This window comes from Mustela nigripes, chromosome 6, assembly GCF_022355385.1.
Source record: "Mustela nigripes isolate SB6536 chromosome 6, MUSNIG.SB6536, whole genome shotgun sequence".
In the NCBI taxonomy this organism is placed as follows: Eukaryota; Metazoa; Chordata; class Mammalia; order Carnivora; family Mustelidae; genus Mustela; species Mustela nigripes.
This window is the reverse complement of record NC_081562.1, coordinates 141,374,297-141,389,961: the sequence shown is the minus strand read 5'-3', so window position 1 is coordinate 141,389,961 and position 15,665 is coordinate 141,374,297. Positions and strand designations below refer to the sequence as shown.

At 38.3% G+C, this 15,665-nt stretch overlaps 1 protein-coding gene across 14 annotated transcripts in view; it reads left to right on the top strand.

Annotated features, from left to right (window-relative positions):
- PARD3 (par-3 family cell polarity regulator) overlaps positions 1-15,665 on the top strand; it is a 653,831-nt gene that overhangs the window by 243,757 nt on the left and 394,409 nt on the right. For all 14 annotated transcript variants that reach the window (XM_059404392.1, XM_059404389.1, XM_059404386.1 and 11 more), the window contains exon 3: positions 13,272-13,452. In XM_059404392.1, coding sequence (XP_059260375.1) covers positions 13,272-13,452 — 181 coding nt within the window. The remainder of the gene's footprint in view (positions 1-13,271; positions 13,453-15,665) is intronic.

Here is a 15,665-nt window from a genome sequence, read left to right as displayed (position 1 = left end):
CATTGTCCTTTTGTCTTCAGAATGCCCTACACTTCATTGTCACATTGTTTTCACACACTTAGCAACAACACTAATGTGATTCATGAACCAAAAACTAACCAGTTTAAAATTTAAAATTTAACATTTAAATTTGTAAATTTAAATTTTAAATATACCCCTAACCAGGATAATTGTCCAGCAGGTTTAGTTTCTGTAAATGAAAACCATTTTTGTTTCAATATCAAGAAAATATTGCGCATTTTGAATTAATTTTGGTCAGATTTGGCTTTTTAAAACCTAAATATATTTTCAAGACATTGCAAATTGATTATTAGCTTTTTAAAATTTCCTTTTCTTTTTCCTTTCTTTTTAAAGTACGCTTCACATCCAGTGTGGAGCCTGGTGTGGGGCTTGAACTCATAACCCTGAGGTCAAGAACAGAGCTGAAATCAAGAGTCATGTGCTTAAAATGGTTTTACTTTAACTCTGCTGCTCTCTAATATCTGTTGCTATTGCTGTCCTTGGTCATGTAAGATACTGAGAGAAACTTTCATTTCATGGACTGTCTCATAGCTCTTTTTGTAGCCCTGTTACAGGAAATAGCTAGTCTTTTTTGTCCTGTAGGCTCTGGATTTGGCATGTACTGAGGCAGCATTCTCTGATAAACTGCCTGGCTCCTTTCCCAGCCCCTCACATTTTTTGTTTCCATATTAGAAACTGTTCTTTTTCTTGTCATTCTCCCAATCTTTACCTGTTTCTACTCATGCCATTAGATTTCCTCAAGACTTGCAAAGAAGAAATGCAGGAATGTGTTCAAAGCAGCTAGTAATATATCATTTTTCTAAATTGTTAAATAATATTTGTGCTGAACTTCATATTATTGTAGGCCTTGAGTATGTTGCTGGGTAATGCACTTTGTCTTCAAAATAAACAGAATCTGGGGATCCTAATGAAGCCAGTCCTTTCCACTCCCACCACTCCCACTACTCTGCTGCCCCTGGTTCGTGTCCTCATTGGGTTTGGGCTGCTTGTTTTGCTCAGCGTGTGCACATATGAGCTCAGGTTTGCTCATGACAGCCTCATGAGGTTTAATGACTTCACAAGACCGGCATTACTATCCTCTCTGCCTCTCTGCCTATGGAGGCATAGAGAGGTAACTCGCTCAGGGCCACCCAGGTGGTTGGTGGTAGTTTGTATTTGAACCAATGGCTCCCAGGCTTCAAGGGCTGCCCTCTTAGCTTTCTTCTGCCACTCTTCAGTGGAAAAAGCTCTCCCATCCTTGATGGCTACTCTTCCTTCTGGTATACCTACACTGAGTCCTTTCCAGATTCTCACAGCTTTCATTCCACTTTGGTATTTCGATACCTCTGAACACTGGTGTTGTTGCTGTCTAGGGAAATCATCCTCTGAAAGTTACCTTGTAGGCTTGGTTGAAATTGAAATGCGGTTTCTCATAGAATTTGGGGTGTTTTCCATCTCATGACAGCCTGCGGAGTGCCTTCTGAAGCTGAGCGTTTGTACAGAGAAGTAATGTCATAAATGGCTATTTTGTTATTCTCTTGGGTTTACATGTTTAGGGAAGCCTGAGTTTATCTGAGAAGTGACACACTTTGGGTAGACTGTGTCTCTTGGCACTTCTCTTTTAGGTCTCCTTTACAGGAGGACTTGTGGCTCTCCTTTTCCTTGACTCAGCCTTCCTTGAATGACCCCTCTGCTTGTTGGCCACGGTGGAGGTTGTATGCTGGACAGCGTCATGCAGTTATTCTGGGCAAAGCCATTGACTTCAAGTGCACGTGCACAGTTCTACCACTTAGACGTAGTGGTAGACCATGGCCAATTACCTTAGCCCTCTGCGTTTCCAGTTTCCCTGGGTATTAAATGGATATGATGGTAGTAGTCTTTATATTATGAGGATTAAAAAAGATAATGTGTAAAAGGTCTAAACACAGGAGTGGTAAGAAATGTTAGCTACTCCCATTTGTATTACTCAACTGCTATTGCTATGCTGTTTTCATAATCACATTTGTAAATAGGATTTTTGTTTTAGGCCTCTTCCTTTTCTTCTAATTGATATAGAGGGATTCATTGTTTCTAGGTTTTTTTCTTTTTTCTTTTTTATGAATGATTTTATTTATTTGACAGAGATCACAAGTAGGCAGAGAGGCAGGCAGAGAGAGAAAGGAGGAAGCAGGCTCGCAGGGCTCGATCCCAGGACCCTGGAATCATGACCCAAGCTGAAGGCAGAGGCTTTAGCCCACTGAGCCACCCAGGCACCCCGGTTTCTAGGTTTTAACATTGAATATTTATATAGTAAAATAAGAAGACAGAGCAGAAAAACTAACAGGAATACTTTAAGGTAAAAAAGAATTTGAGGATATTTGGAAGAGATTTATAGTTGGCTGATAGAAAGACTTTGTGGTAACAGAGTGATGTAAAAGAATTTAAGAAATGTGTATTGATATTTAATTGAATATCAGAAAATGTGTTCTTAATTCCCTCTACATTTTCTTAGAGCAGGGCTTTGTGAAACTGCTGAAACTATGTCCAGAATTTAGTGCCTCTGTGCTTTTTTTCTGTGAAGGTTTATGCCTTTATTAAAGTTACAAAGTGGTCTAAAGCCAGTATGTCACACAATTCTTGGCACTTACTTGGCATAGGGTATGAAAGGATGTAAATGAAAGAGGTCATGAACTGTAGCCTTCTAAGCAGGTGTAGAATTATCTAATCAGAAACGAAAGCTGTGCCACCGCAGGGAAAAGTGGAAACCAGAGGCCAGAGATGTCAAGGACTGCAGGAATTTGAGCTGGCTCTTATTTTGCATTGATGTGTTATTTCCTAGACTCAGCCTCTTTTAAGCATACTTTTGGCTTGAGAGAATAATAAGATCTGGATCATAGAGTGTTGAGAAGTGGGAGGATTATGATGTGGGTAATTGGTATCATTCCTTGAACTGAGGTACGAGCCACAATCTCTTTCTCTCTTTTTGTGGGCTGTGAAAAGAGCTTGATTTTCTGGGTATAAGCACAGGGGTGAGGTGAGGGAATGGTGCCCAGAGGACTTGTAGTATATTAGCTACTTGTGTTCACTTGCCTACACTTTTCAGAGGGACTGCAAAATAGATACAATAAGTGATAGTAATTCACCATGTATTTGTCAGGGCACCTATTAGGCAGAAGCAGAAAATTAATGAAATAGACCCTTTCACAGGAGAATCAAGAATTGTTTATGGAATCCTCATCTGTGAAGATAAGCCTACCATTGTGAAGATGAATTTATCTTGTTAGTGCTCCTGGAACAGATATTTGTGTGTCTATTCACACACATATCAGTGAACTAAAAATTAAGTTTATTCATATATTAAAATATTAAAATATCCTTATTATTGAAATTAGTTTAGTACTGGTGTAAAATAACTAGGTCCTATTTGTTGAAGTTATGTATTGATGTAACCTTCCTGAAAATGTTTTAATATGCCTCCTTTATAGTATTTAAATCCTACGTCCCTACTCGTGATACTTTTACTTTACTAGTTTCTATGAAACCATGTTGCCTTGAGTTTGCTTAACATTGTTTTATCAGTTCTTCTCAAGTATCTTCAGAAGTAGAGTTGGAGGGAAGGAAGAAAAAGCTGCCATCTCAGCTTCATTCCGGTTTTGATCCCCAGTTTTGTACCTGCTGCACTTTCAGACTGGGGTCCTTAACTAAACTTGTGGCTTCAACTACCACCGACATACTGACATGGCTCTGTTATATTTCTTTAGCCATGAACTCCCCTTTGCATGATAGATGCCTATTTCCAGTTCTCTATCATACTTAATATATGATAATTTGACCTCAAAGTCAATGTATCATTTTTTGGTCCCCAACTTCTTTTCTTTGTGCTTGCTCTCAGCCCAACCACCCAAACCACAAACCTAGACATTTTGGATTGATCCCTTTCTTCATAGTACCAGCCCTAACCATGTACCAAATCCTTTTAAATAAGTCTCAGTTCTCCATTTTAATGCTTATACACTTTACATCTCTTTTCACTCTGTAGCTTTTCTTTTGGTCTAGGGCCTCATGACTTCTTCCTTGTTGGATTAAGGAGCTGTGTTTAACCTTCTAGTCCCTTCTTCATAGTCCTTGAAACCTGCAGAATACATGCAAATTAAACCAGTATGCCTTCAAGGATGCCTCACAGTTTTTAGGATTAAAGTTCATAGGATTTAACTTAATCCCTATGCCCTTCATCTTCCTCTGTTGATAACCTCTTGATAGGTTGATAGTCTTTTGAAACTCCCAGATAATAATAATAGTTGACATTTATTGAGTACTTGCTGTTTGTAGGGCTGTTGTGTGCCATCTGTCAGGATTAAGGCAGATGTGCAACAAAGCACCAGTACTGAGACCCAGAATGTTGGAGCTGTCCCTGGTCATGCAACTGGTGAATCCTCTCTGAGCTGGACTCACTTGGGGAGACCAGTTCAACATTGGCAGCCTCGTGGTAACGGAATGGGTGGAATGCAGTGCAGACACCGGCGCACCCGGGACTCCATGGCCACTGTTCCACTTCACGGACGGGCTCGTTTCTTGTGTGTGAGAAGTACCTGAAAGGGCAGAGGCTTTGGCTTTCCTCAGAATATATTTTCATCAAAATTAAGGTTTCCAAACTCTTTGGGCTTGGCTACCTAAACCCGTTAAATGGTACTAGATTTCAAAAGATTTGCAGTAAGTTTCCGTATTAAAGCTATTTGTGGATTGGGGACAATGTTTAACTTGCTCGTTCTTTTACCTGTCAAATATGAGGGAGAAAGGATTGACACACAATTAGTATTTATTCTGTGTTCACTAAAAAAAAAAAAAAACATTGCTAAGACAGGTTATACTAATGAAGAGTTGTTATAAAGAATTTCATTATTTAGTTACTTTCTGAATAAACCTGCCAGGTGATTAAAATGAGCCTAATTTAATCAGCATTGTGTTGCATACTGAAGATAATTTAGGCTAATGTCAAGGACACCTTTATCTCTCCTTTGTAGAAGGTATTGAAATAATGAATGCAGCAAAAAGGAGTCAGAAAATGTTTGAAATTTTTCATCTCTGCCTCTGGGTGGATATTTAAAAATCACACTTATCCTTTTTGCATGCAAATTAAACTGAAAGGCATTTTGTAATGTAACATTATCCTTATATTTTACAAAACAAATTTATTGAGCTTTGATCTTTTGCTAATATTGGCTTGTGGTTGTCAGAAGGAATGGTGACTTTTTATTATGCCTCAGTATAAACCGAACTTTCATTCAGAACTTGGAGTGAACAGAAGTATTAGGTTTTTATGCACCTTCATAGGAAAAGAAATCACTGTTAAAAAATAACTCACATTTCTTCCAGGGTGCTTTTCTGAGGATACTTTTTTCTCCTATATCCCCTTCCACTCCCCAAAGTCTTAATAGAGTCATCTGAATTCCTTTATTCTTTTGTAGCAGTTAAACTCTCGTTTTTTCTGATGATGCTCTTAGATGGAAGCTAAGGTGTCAGTGGGGGTCTGGTTCAAATCGTGAAGTCAGCAGTTAAGGGTTTACTAACTCCCTAGTGAGTTCCCTGTACAAATGCCAAGTTGCCTTGGAAACAAGGCTAGTTATTTGAGTTGGAAATATTATCTTGTCTTTAAATGCCAGAGAGGATGATTTGCTTACCTCTGTTGCATCCTCTGTAGGTCTAACATTGTGTTGAGATGTTTTCTGCTTCACTACTTCTAGTACTGATTGATTGACTGGAGCCACAGCCAAGTTTTCTTTTCTCGTGCTTTTAATTTTAAACATGATTTGCAACATTTAGAAGTAAGGAAGCAGTCCTTCTAATTTCTATTTTAGGATGGGAAGTTTTCCACTACTGATTGCCAAAAAAATAAAGTGCTATATATAGTTCACCAGATTTGACTGGCAAGAAATTTTAGTGATGAGTCATTTGTCATATGCTCAACAATGGAGTCAGTGATGGGTTGATTAGGCAAAGGAGGTGATTGTCTAAGTTCTGTGAGATGGTGTTACTTGATGAGAGACTGACTGGGCCTGATTGCTTCTGTGTGCCTGAAAGCCCCCTGGTACCAACGTAGCAAGTTGGTAGGAGAATGCGGTAGCAGCTGGAGGCTTACATTGGACTGCTCCTTTTCTCTGATGTAAACATGGTAATTTGCTAGTTGGATGGTGCTGTGGGCATCTTGAGACAAGGTTTTCAGGTCAGTGGAGCAGGCCCTGGCTTAATTTACCTGGCTTGCTGAGGAAGTAAACTAAAAGGCACCTTCCTAAGCACAGGGCTCAACCCTGCTTTGGAGGACTCACCAAATGGAGGCAGAAATGCAGATGCACACGAGGACAGGGCAGGAGCCTTTAAGACTCTGTGATCTTTTGCAGTGTAATGATGGTGCTGTGTTTCTGGGCTGAGGAATCCCAATGGCAGCTTCTGACCCTTGGGCCTTTGGGTCAGGAGTTAGGGAGATTGGAGCATGGTGACAGACTTGTGAGTGAGGGTGGCAATGGCATGTCTTTGTGTGGGACATTTGTGGGACAAATGTCTTTGTCTGAGTAAAGTTCAAGTAACATCATGATTGGTGCTGTGGGTTTTGGTTACAGTTTAGAGCAAGACATTGAAAGGCTACCTGTGTATGGTTTTGGCTTGTCTCGTTATTGCCTGTTTCCTACATGATGTTGGACTTTGATTAATAAAACTTTTTTTTTTTTCAAATTTAGATCCCTAATTCCCAGATTATGGCATTCATAGAAGAAGTTATTCTTGAGGGTCTATGCCTGAGTGTTATTCCTGAAAAGCTATCTGTGAATCAATATGTAACACATATTAATAGTTAAGCATGAAATTGTCTGCAGATTGAAATACCTTGCTGTTGAATCATATTTCCACATTTTACTTGCTTTTAGGTAGGTTTTGTTGGAGGGTTGGCAGAGTGACAAGGTGGGGAGGGCAGCATAGATGAGGAACAGCTCCCTCTCCACTCTTAAGCTGGGGAGCCTGCAGTTGGGCTGGATTTGAGATCCATTCTCATGGAGCAGGGCAGGGTAAGGCCTCCAGGCACAGCCAGTAGGAAAGGTGGCTAGCTTTCCATGTGCTCATGTCATTTTAGAGTTCCTTGCTAAGCTTTGGGTCTTTTTTTGGGTGGGGTGATGGTCAGACAAAATATATATAATTCTTGAAATGCTGAGGAGGCACAGAATTAATCTAGTGAATGTGACATTTAAGGGTTTTCAACGGCAAGTTTGAGATGCTCCTTCTGTAGTGAGTGAGTTTTCATTGGTATAGCTTGTATTACTACTATTACAAAACATCACTGGTTCAAATATATTCTTCTGCTATTGTTCTGCTTACTCATCCAGTAAAACAGTAGCTCTGTTTAAATGAGTTTTTAATGAACCATGATTGCAAGTAAGGCTCAGAGAATGACTAAGGATTTAGTATTGTCTCTATGTCATTAGCATAGAAACAGTCATCAGAAAGCTTACAAATTGATTTAATAGTTTCTTCACCCATGTCTGTATAATATTTGTTACATCATTACATTTGATTCTGAGGTTCATATTGCTTCTCTCCCAGTTTTATCTACTGTCATCTCTTTGAGAGAAAGCTGCATGTGTTCATGATAAAATCATAAGAAATGCTGCCTTCTCCAGTTTGGAGTCCGCCTATCTCTATGTGATTAGCCAATTTCAGAGTTATTTTGCTTTATCTGACTTTGTGGTCTTACTTTTTATTAACATTTAAACAGTAGTGTAATATAGTCGTAACTTCATGGATAGGTACAAATGAAACAGTGGCTCTTGGTGATGGGGATGGGAGGAAGAGGGGTTTACATTGTATCTGACAAGTGGGTCAGCTAGTTTATGGCTGCAGCATTTGCATATTATGGATTGTGGATGACATATTCAGAGCTGTTAGCTGAACATTACTCTTCAGTTGGGAATCTAATTAGTCTGAAGGCTCAGTGGGTGATCGAGTGTATCATCCTGAGGGACCGCAGAATGAAATCCCAGCTCTGTAGTGTAAACTGGGGAGCATAGCTGAATATGTTTCACTGCGATTTCCAGATGATGCATAATACCTTTTTAGGTATCTGTGACTTTTTAAAAGGATGTTTATTAGCTCTTAGGGGACAGATGACCTTTAACTGTTGACAGGTAGGGGTGTGTTATGGTGTTGGTCTCCTTGGTTGTGCAGGTAGCAATGGGAATGTCTTGCTCTTTACTACATGATATACTACATTGAAATAGCACTATTAAATATTTACCTCATTAGATTCCTTTGCATATGTGTAGATTATATACTATGTTAATCCATATAATCATGCTACTATCTGGTAATTTTCCTTTTATAGATGTGCTATTGGTTATTAGGTGAGCTATATGGGAGACCACTATAAATGAAAGGTTTTGTTTTGTTTTTGTTTTTCAAGAGACGAATGAAGAGGAATTCAGGGACCCAAGTACTTGATGTACTTTGACAAGTTTTAAAAAGTATATCCCTGAGTGAAAGGCCGGGGGGTGGGGGGGATGGAGTCTGTTGTAGAAGTCTGTCAAGGGTCTCAATGGGCCAGAATCAAGGTGTGAGCAGAGTCTATACTTTCTGGAGGTCCTAGGAGAGAACCCATTTCTTTGCCTTCCAGAGCCGCCTAATGTTCCTTAGCTGATGGCTTCCTTTTCTTCATTTTCAAAGCCAGCAACATAATATCTCTCTAACCATTGTCACATTTCTCTCTGACTGCAGCTGGGAAATGTTCTCTACTTTTCCAGATTTGGATGATCAGATGTCCTCCTCCCCAGGGTAATCTGAGATAATCTCTGTAGTTTAAGGTCTTTAATCTGAATCATAGTGTAAAGTCCCTTTTGCCATGAAGGTTAACACCACCGGTTCCAGCGGTTTGGGGAATAGACAACAAGGAGCATTATTCTGCCCACCACAGCCATCATCCTCTTTTTTTGTGATGAGGACTGTAAGGCTAAGAGATGGTAGAGAGGCCAGTGGATTTACCAACACCCATCCATGAAGTAAGATCAGAGCTATTTTTGATTGGAGATCTGTTTGATTCTGAATCTTGGGCTCTTAGACACTTTGCTACACACAGTTCTGGGCTTTAAGCACATAATTTTAACCATTAAAAGGGCTACCCTCTATCCCAGTGGTTTGTAAGTGTTTGCATGTAATGTTTTAAAAATAACTTGGAAAAGAAAATAAAAGCAGTTCGGAGGGTTCTGATATCTCAGAAAGTTAAAATGATTTCTCCCGAGGTAGGTGAGAATGTGGGTTTATCTTAAATTGTGGGTGTTACCCTAAATTCAACATATCTGTTTTCATGGAGATTTGATGGATAAATGAATCAGAAGAGAGATTAAGTCATAACTATTGAAAGTAAAAATGAACTTTCAGAAATGATCTGCTTCACGGACAGCAGTGAAGATTCCATCTGTTAAAGCATGGATATGAGTCACGTTTCACAAATTTTAAAAGCAGACATTTCCTTTATTTTTTTGAAGGGCATGATAGAGATTTTTAATATGTGATGTTTTTGTGAAGGTTTCGTTTTCTTTTGCTGTGCTACTATATGCATTCTTGTAGAGTAGATTTTCTAAAATTATATACCCTTCCCAATTTAACACAAAATTACTTCATATCTGCACCTGGCAGTTAAATTTTGGTTTAAAAGAAAGCTGTGGAAATTGTTATTGGCATATTGCAAATCACCAACTGTGATTCTGCCACTGAAATTCAAACAGCATTTGTTCATGACACAGTCCAGATTTCATACTTGTGTTTTCTAAAAATGCTGGAGATAATTATTGAAACTAATATACATGTATAAGTTCTTCCATGTGTGGCATTTAAAGACACGATCTCTGTAATTTGCAGTCTCCATTTTCAGTTTGCAGAAAGGACTTGATTCTTGAGAGAACACACCATTGTAAAAAGTTAATAACAAAATTTGCCTTTCATTTTCTTCCAATTAAAGACCAAATGTCAGAACTTAATATCTTCAAAATCCATATTAGGCTGCATACCTTGTGAGAAGTTTGATAATATTAAAATCAAGTAGGGAAATTCAAAATCTCAGTGAAGAGCTTGAAATGGATATTGGTATTTATCAGGGTTACCAAGGTGCCTTGACTCTTCATTTTATTTCCCAAGTTGAAGATTGTAAATTGGATGTTACTGGGTGGATGAGCATTCTATAGCCGGATTATCAAACTATGGCCTATGGGCCAAATTTGGTCCATCCCCTGCTTTGTAAATAAAGTTTTATTTAAACCTCGTTGTGGTATTTATTTGTGTATCGCCAGCGGCTGTTTTTGTGCCATAGTGGCCGAGTAGAATAGTTGTGACAGAGGCTGCATGGATTGCACAGCTCCAAAAATACTTACTAGTTGGAACTTCCAGAGGTTTACTGACCCCTTGTCTAGCAGAATGTCTGTGTTATGAATTCCGGGAGATTCTTGCCAGTCGATGTCAGATAAACAGACTGATTTTTTTTCTGTTTATGGGAACTTCAGTGTATACATACAAACACCTTTCTGTTATTTATAACTGCTGGGGATTTCTTATCCCACTTATGTTGCTTATTATAAGGTTGAGTGGCCCAGCTATCCATCCTACGTTAATTTCTCCTTACCACTTAACCTCCTTCCACGTTGTTTAATCAGCTAATTATAGATGATGCCACAGCAGGGTTCTGAGCTTCCTGTTTGTCTACATGTCTCTATGACCTTATGATGGTTTTTGTTTTTGTCTTACGAATTGATTGCCCCCCCCACACACACACTTGTGAAAATAGCATTTGTTCAAAATGACAAAACCAACTATGAAATGAGAATTGTAATTATAAGTGCTTCTCATGTTCTGTAAATTTATCAGAGCATCCTTTAACTGATAGGACTCAAGCTTGGAGAAGCTTGAATTGGAGGTAGGTAGGAATGTTAGGGTTAGTCATGGTTCTACCTTCCTTGGAATGCCACGCTTAGTTTACCAGGCATAGGGTTGTAGGGTGAATGATCAAGGTGGTGCTGGCCCTTAGCACTTTATTACTCTGAGATTTTAAAGTGCTTCCACTGTTTAGTTATTGGAATAAATAGATTGCATCTTAATTTTCATGGCCTTTTGTAATGCTATATTATGAAAGTATAATTTTGAAATAATTTTATACTTGAGAAAAGTTGCAAAAATAGTTGCATATATTCTTCATCCATCCCTAATGTAAAATCTCATACAGCTGTAGCACAGTTATCAAACATAGAAGAACTAGTAACATTGAGTCAATACTGTTAACTAATCTACCGCAATCTTTTGAATGTTGCCTCCTTTCTACTGATGTCCTTTTTCTAGCCCAGGATCCAGGCAAGGACCTCACGCTGCATGTCGTTCTCGTTTCTCCTCTGTCTCTTCCAATTTACACGACTTCATCAGCCTTTCTTTTGCTTTCATCACTTTAATATTTTTAAAGAGTGAGTTATTTTATAGATTGCCCCTCAACTTGGATTTATCTGATGTTTTCTCATGATTAGATCAAAGATACACATTTTTAGCAGGAATACCACTGAAGTAATTTTATGTCCTTCTCCGTGCATTTTATCTGAGGGTGTTATGACTCATTACGGGTGATGTTAACCTTGGTAAAGTGTTTTCTGCCAAGTTTCTCCCCTGCAAAGATACTATTTTTCTCTTTTTAATGAAAAGGTATTGTGTGGGGAGATACTTGGAGATTTGCTAGTATCCTGTTTCTCGTGATATTCTCACTCAGTGATTTCCGCTTCCATTGGTGATCTCACCTGCGGCAGTTCTAACTGTCATGATGGCCTGTGATGACTTCTGTTTCCATCATTTCTTCTCTTTTTATTAATTGGAATGCTACAGTATGGAAGAGCTGTCCATTTCTACCATTGATTATTTCTTTAACTATTTACTTGTATCATTATGGACTTACAGATATTTAGTTTGTTTGTTTTGGGGTTAAAATCCCATTGTGTCATTATTGACTTGTTTATGAATTGTCCCAGCTTTGGCCATTGAGAGCTCCTTTGGTCAACACTGATTCCCTTTGATGTGCCTCTTTCACTTTTGAGTACTCTTTCCTTTTTGGCATCAAGGGTGTTCCAGGCCCATCATGTATTTTCTCTGCCCCAACCCTGGAATTAACTTTTTTTTTTTTTTTTAAGGAGCCCTAGTTCATTCGTTGGAAAATGGTAACAGAAACCAAGATCCAGGTGCTTATGTTCCTTCATACTGTGTGTGGTTGCTTCTAGGACCACTCAGTGGGGGGAGCTAAGAACCACACACGCATTGACTTTCGTTCCTGTCTGTCTGCCTACCTACCCATTCATTAAAAAAACAAAAACAAAAACAAAAAACAACCAACCGCATATTCATATTGACGCCTCTGATTTTAATCTGATATCACAGAGTTTATTTCTTTATTTGTAACTTCTCTTTCTGACAGGGAGAATTTTGACTCTCATTATCCAAGATATTTTTCTTTTTCATTCATTCCTGGTATGTGTGTGTGTCGTGGTGTGAGGATTTCTAAACCATACGCTTGTGAGAAACAAATTTATATGACAGGTTTTTTGTTTGTTTGTTTGTTTTTTGGTCTCTAGTCTTACATTGAATGGTGAAAATAGTTTTCCAAAGTTCTTAAGTCTTTTCCTCCCCACCAGCCTCATTGCTCCCATTTTTTTTTCTTTCATTCCATTCTTACCAACAGCTAGGAGACAACCTTATCTTTTATCCTTCTTATGCACAAATGGGCAGACATATGTGTAGTTTTAAATACTCCTTCCTCCTATGTGAAAGGTACCTTGTGTGTTTTGCTAAATATGTAGTACTACAGATCACATATATGCATTATATATAGAAATGCATTTTCTCTTCCACTTAATGTATTATTTACAAAAAGATTTATATCTGCCCCATCTCTCTTAATGTTCTGTGATATAAAACCAATTTATTATTTTTTACCAATAGAATTTTGGATTTAAATGTACAACTTAGAAATATAAAAGTAAAGCATCAAAGCTTGGGGGCAAGATTAGGTCTTTGAAGCTTTGCTTCCTAGAACATAATATTCCTGGGTGCTTAAATGTCAGTTTTTTTCCTCTGTAGATTTATGTCAAATGTGGTGTAACTTTGGTAGCAGTTTTATTTTACTTTAATTTTATTTAGATTCAACTAACTAACATATAATGTGTATTAAGTACAGAGGTAGAGAGTTCAGTGATTCACCTATTGTTTGTAAATGCAGATTTACCTTTCGTTTCTAGCTGGTAGCTGTGTTTGATGAGCAGGATCCACATCATGGAGGTGATGGCACCAGTGCCAGCTCCACGGGTACCCAGAGCCCGGAGATATTTGGCAGTGAACTTGGCACCAACAATGTTTCAGCCTTTCAGCCTTATCAAGCAACAAGTGAAATTGAGGTCACACCTTCCGTCCTTCGTGCAAGTAAGTGAAAGCTCTTTCTTCTCTGCGTGTTTCATCTTAATTTACAGGGATGCCAACTCCTGTTATCCAGCCATGCTCCTGTGAATAGAATTCATTATCTGTTTTTATCAAAAATTGATTAAGTTTAGAACCTGGGCAAATGTCTTTTGCTGGAGAAGTAGGCAAGAGTCTTCACATTTTGATGCATTGGGCTTACTTCATTTTAGACTGGTAGACTTTTAAATTGCTCCCTAAAGGTAAACAAGGATGACAGTTAACGTTATATTCCCAGACTTTTCTTTTCATGTTTCTTATTTGAATGCTAGATCAAATAGGAAATAGTTAATGACCTTAATACCAAACCCAAACTTAGTATCTTTGATTGATAATCAACTTGGATACAATCATTACTTGAACTTTATCTGAGAAAGAGAGTGGTGAAGAGACCTCGGGGCCAGAATTATCGTCAGAGATCCGGAAGAGCTGCTATTCAAATACTCTCTGAAGGAGAGAAAATATAGGGCTGAGTGAGTTTATATTAGGAATCCAGGGACTTAGAATACTCAAATTCTAGGACACTTGCCTGAAGAATTCTGTTGGCTGTTCATGGGAGGTTTACACAGAAAAGTGAAGTACTTTTGCAAAAATAAATTTAGTGTTTGGGGCGCCTGGGTGGCTCAGTGGTTTGGGCTGCTGCCTTCGGCTCGGGTCATGATCTCAGGGTCCTGGGATCAAGCCCCGCATCGGGCTCCCTGCTCCGCAGGAAGCCTGCTTCTCTCTCTCTCTCTCTCTCTCTGCCTGCCTCTCTGCCTACTTGTGATCTCTGTCTGTCAAATAAATAAATAAAAAAATCTTTAAAAAAAATAAATAAATTTAGTGTTTGTAATGATCTAATCTTATAATTAAGCACTTTTTAAGAATAAGAAGGTCCATTTCAAGAAATTTGTAAGTCAGAAATCATTTATTTTTTAGTCACCTTTATTTAGAAACGTTGCAGTTTTTCCAGTGTTGTGTGGTAGTTGTTTTTTTTTTTTAATATTTTTATTTACTTACGTGACACAGAGAGAGAAAGTGCACAAGTAGGGAAGCAGCAGGCAGAGGGAGAGGGAGAAGCAGGCTCCCTGCCGAGCAAGGAGCCTGATGCTGGGCTCTATCCCAGGACCCTGAGATCATGACCTGTGATGAAGGCAAATGCTTAACTGACTGAGCCACCAGGGCTCCCCTAATTTTACTGGTAGTCTTGTGTGGTTTTATTGGTAATTATCAGAAGATCTTCTTCATATAAATAGGTAATAGTGTATAATAATGTATGAAATTCTCTATAGAGTATAGTTAGATAATATTTAGACTATAGTTAATTCTCACAAAACATCGGTTTGTTCACATGTACAAACATATTTTAAACTAATTTTGTGGAAATAGCATTTGATTATTACATGGATATGCTCTTTTAAAAATCTTATCTTGGATTTGCCTCAGGCAATGTTTTTCCAAATGTGAGGTGTGTACCATGTATGGTATGCAAGGTAATACGTAAGTGGGTACACTAGTTACTTTACTTTCTTTTATTGTATACCAGCTCATTAAGCCCATGCCTTTTCTGCTTGGAATAATCTCATTTATAAATGTAGATTGCCTAAATTTGATTTTTTTTTGAAGTTTCTGATGAAGTGTTCAATAATTTATCAGTTTCTTCTAACACCCAAGGCTCATCACATCAAGTACCCTTATTAACGCCCATCACCCACCTCCTCTCCAGCAACCCTCAGTTTTTTTCCCATAGTTAGAGTCTCTCATGGTTTTTCTCCCTCTTTGATGTCTTCCCATTCTGTTTTCCTTCCCTTTCCCTATGGTCCTCTGCCCTGTTTCTTACGCTCCATGAGTTTTACAAGTGAAATCATATACCTATCTTTCTCTGATTGACTTACTTCTAAATGTGATTTACAGTAAATTTTAATGAAATAAGAGTACAGATATTCAGGTGCCTGATATTTGGGAAATAGTATCTTTATATGAATAATTACCCTCTAAGGTATAGAATTAAATACAGAGCTTTTTTTATGTCTTATTGTTGTAGTTTTACGTTCATGTTTTATAAAGGATGTACTTTTAATTTAGCTGCACCTTAAAAAATTGTTCGAGGAAAGGTAAATGCTGTCTTTATGTTAAGAAGAATTTGAATGGGGGAGGAGTCAAGATGGCGGAGAAGTAGCAAGCTGAGACTGCTTCAGCTA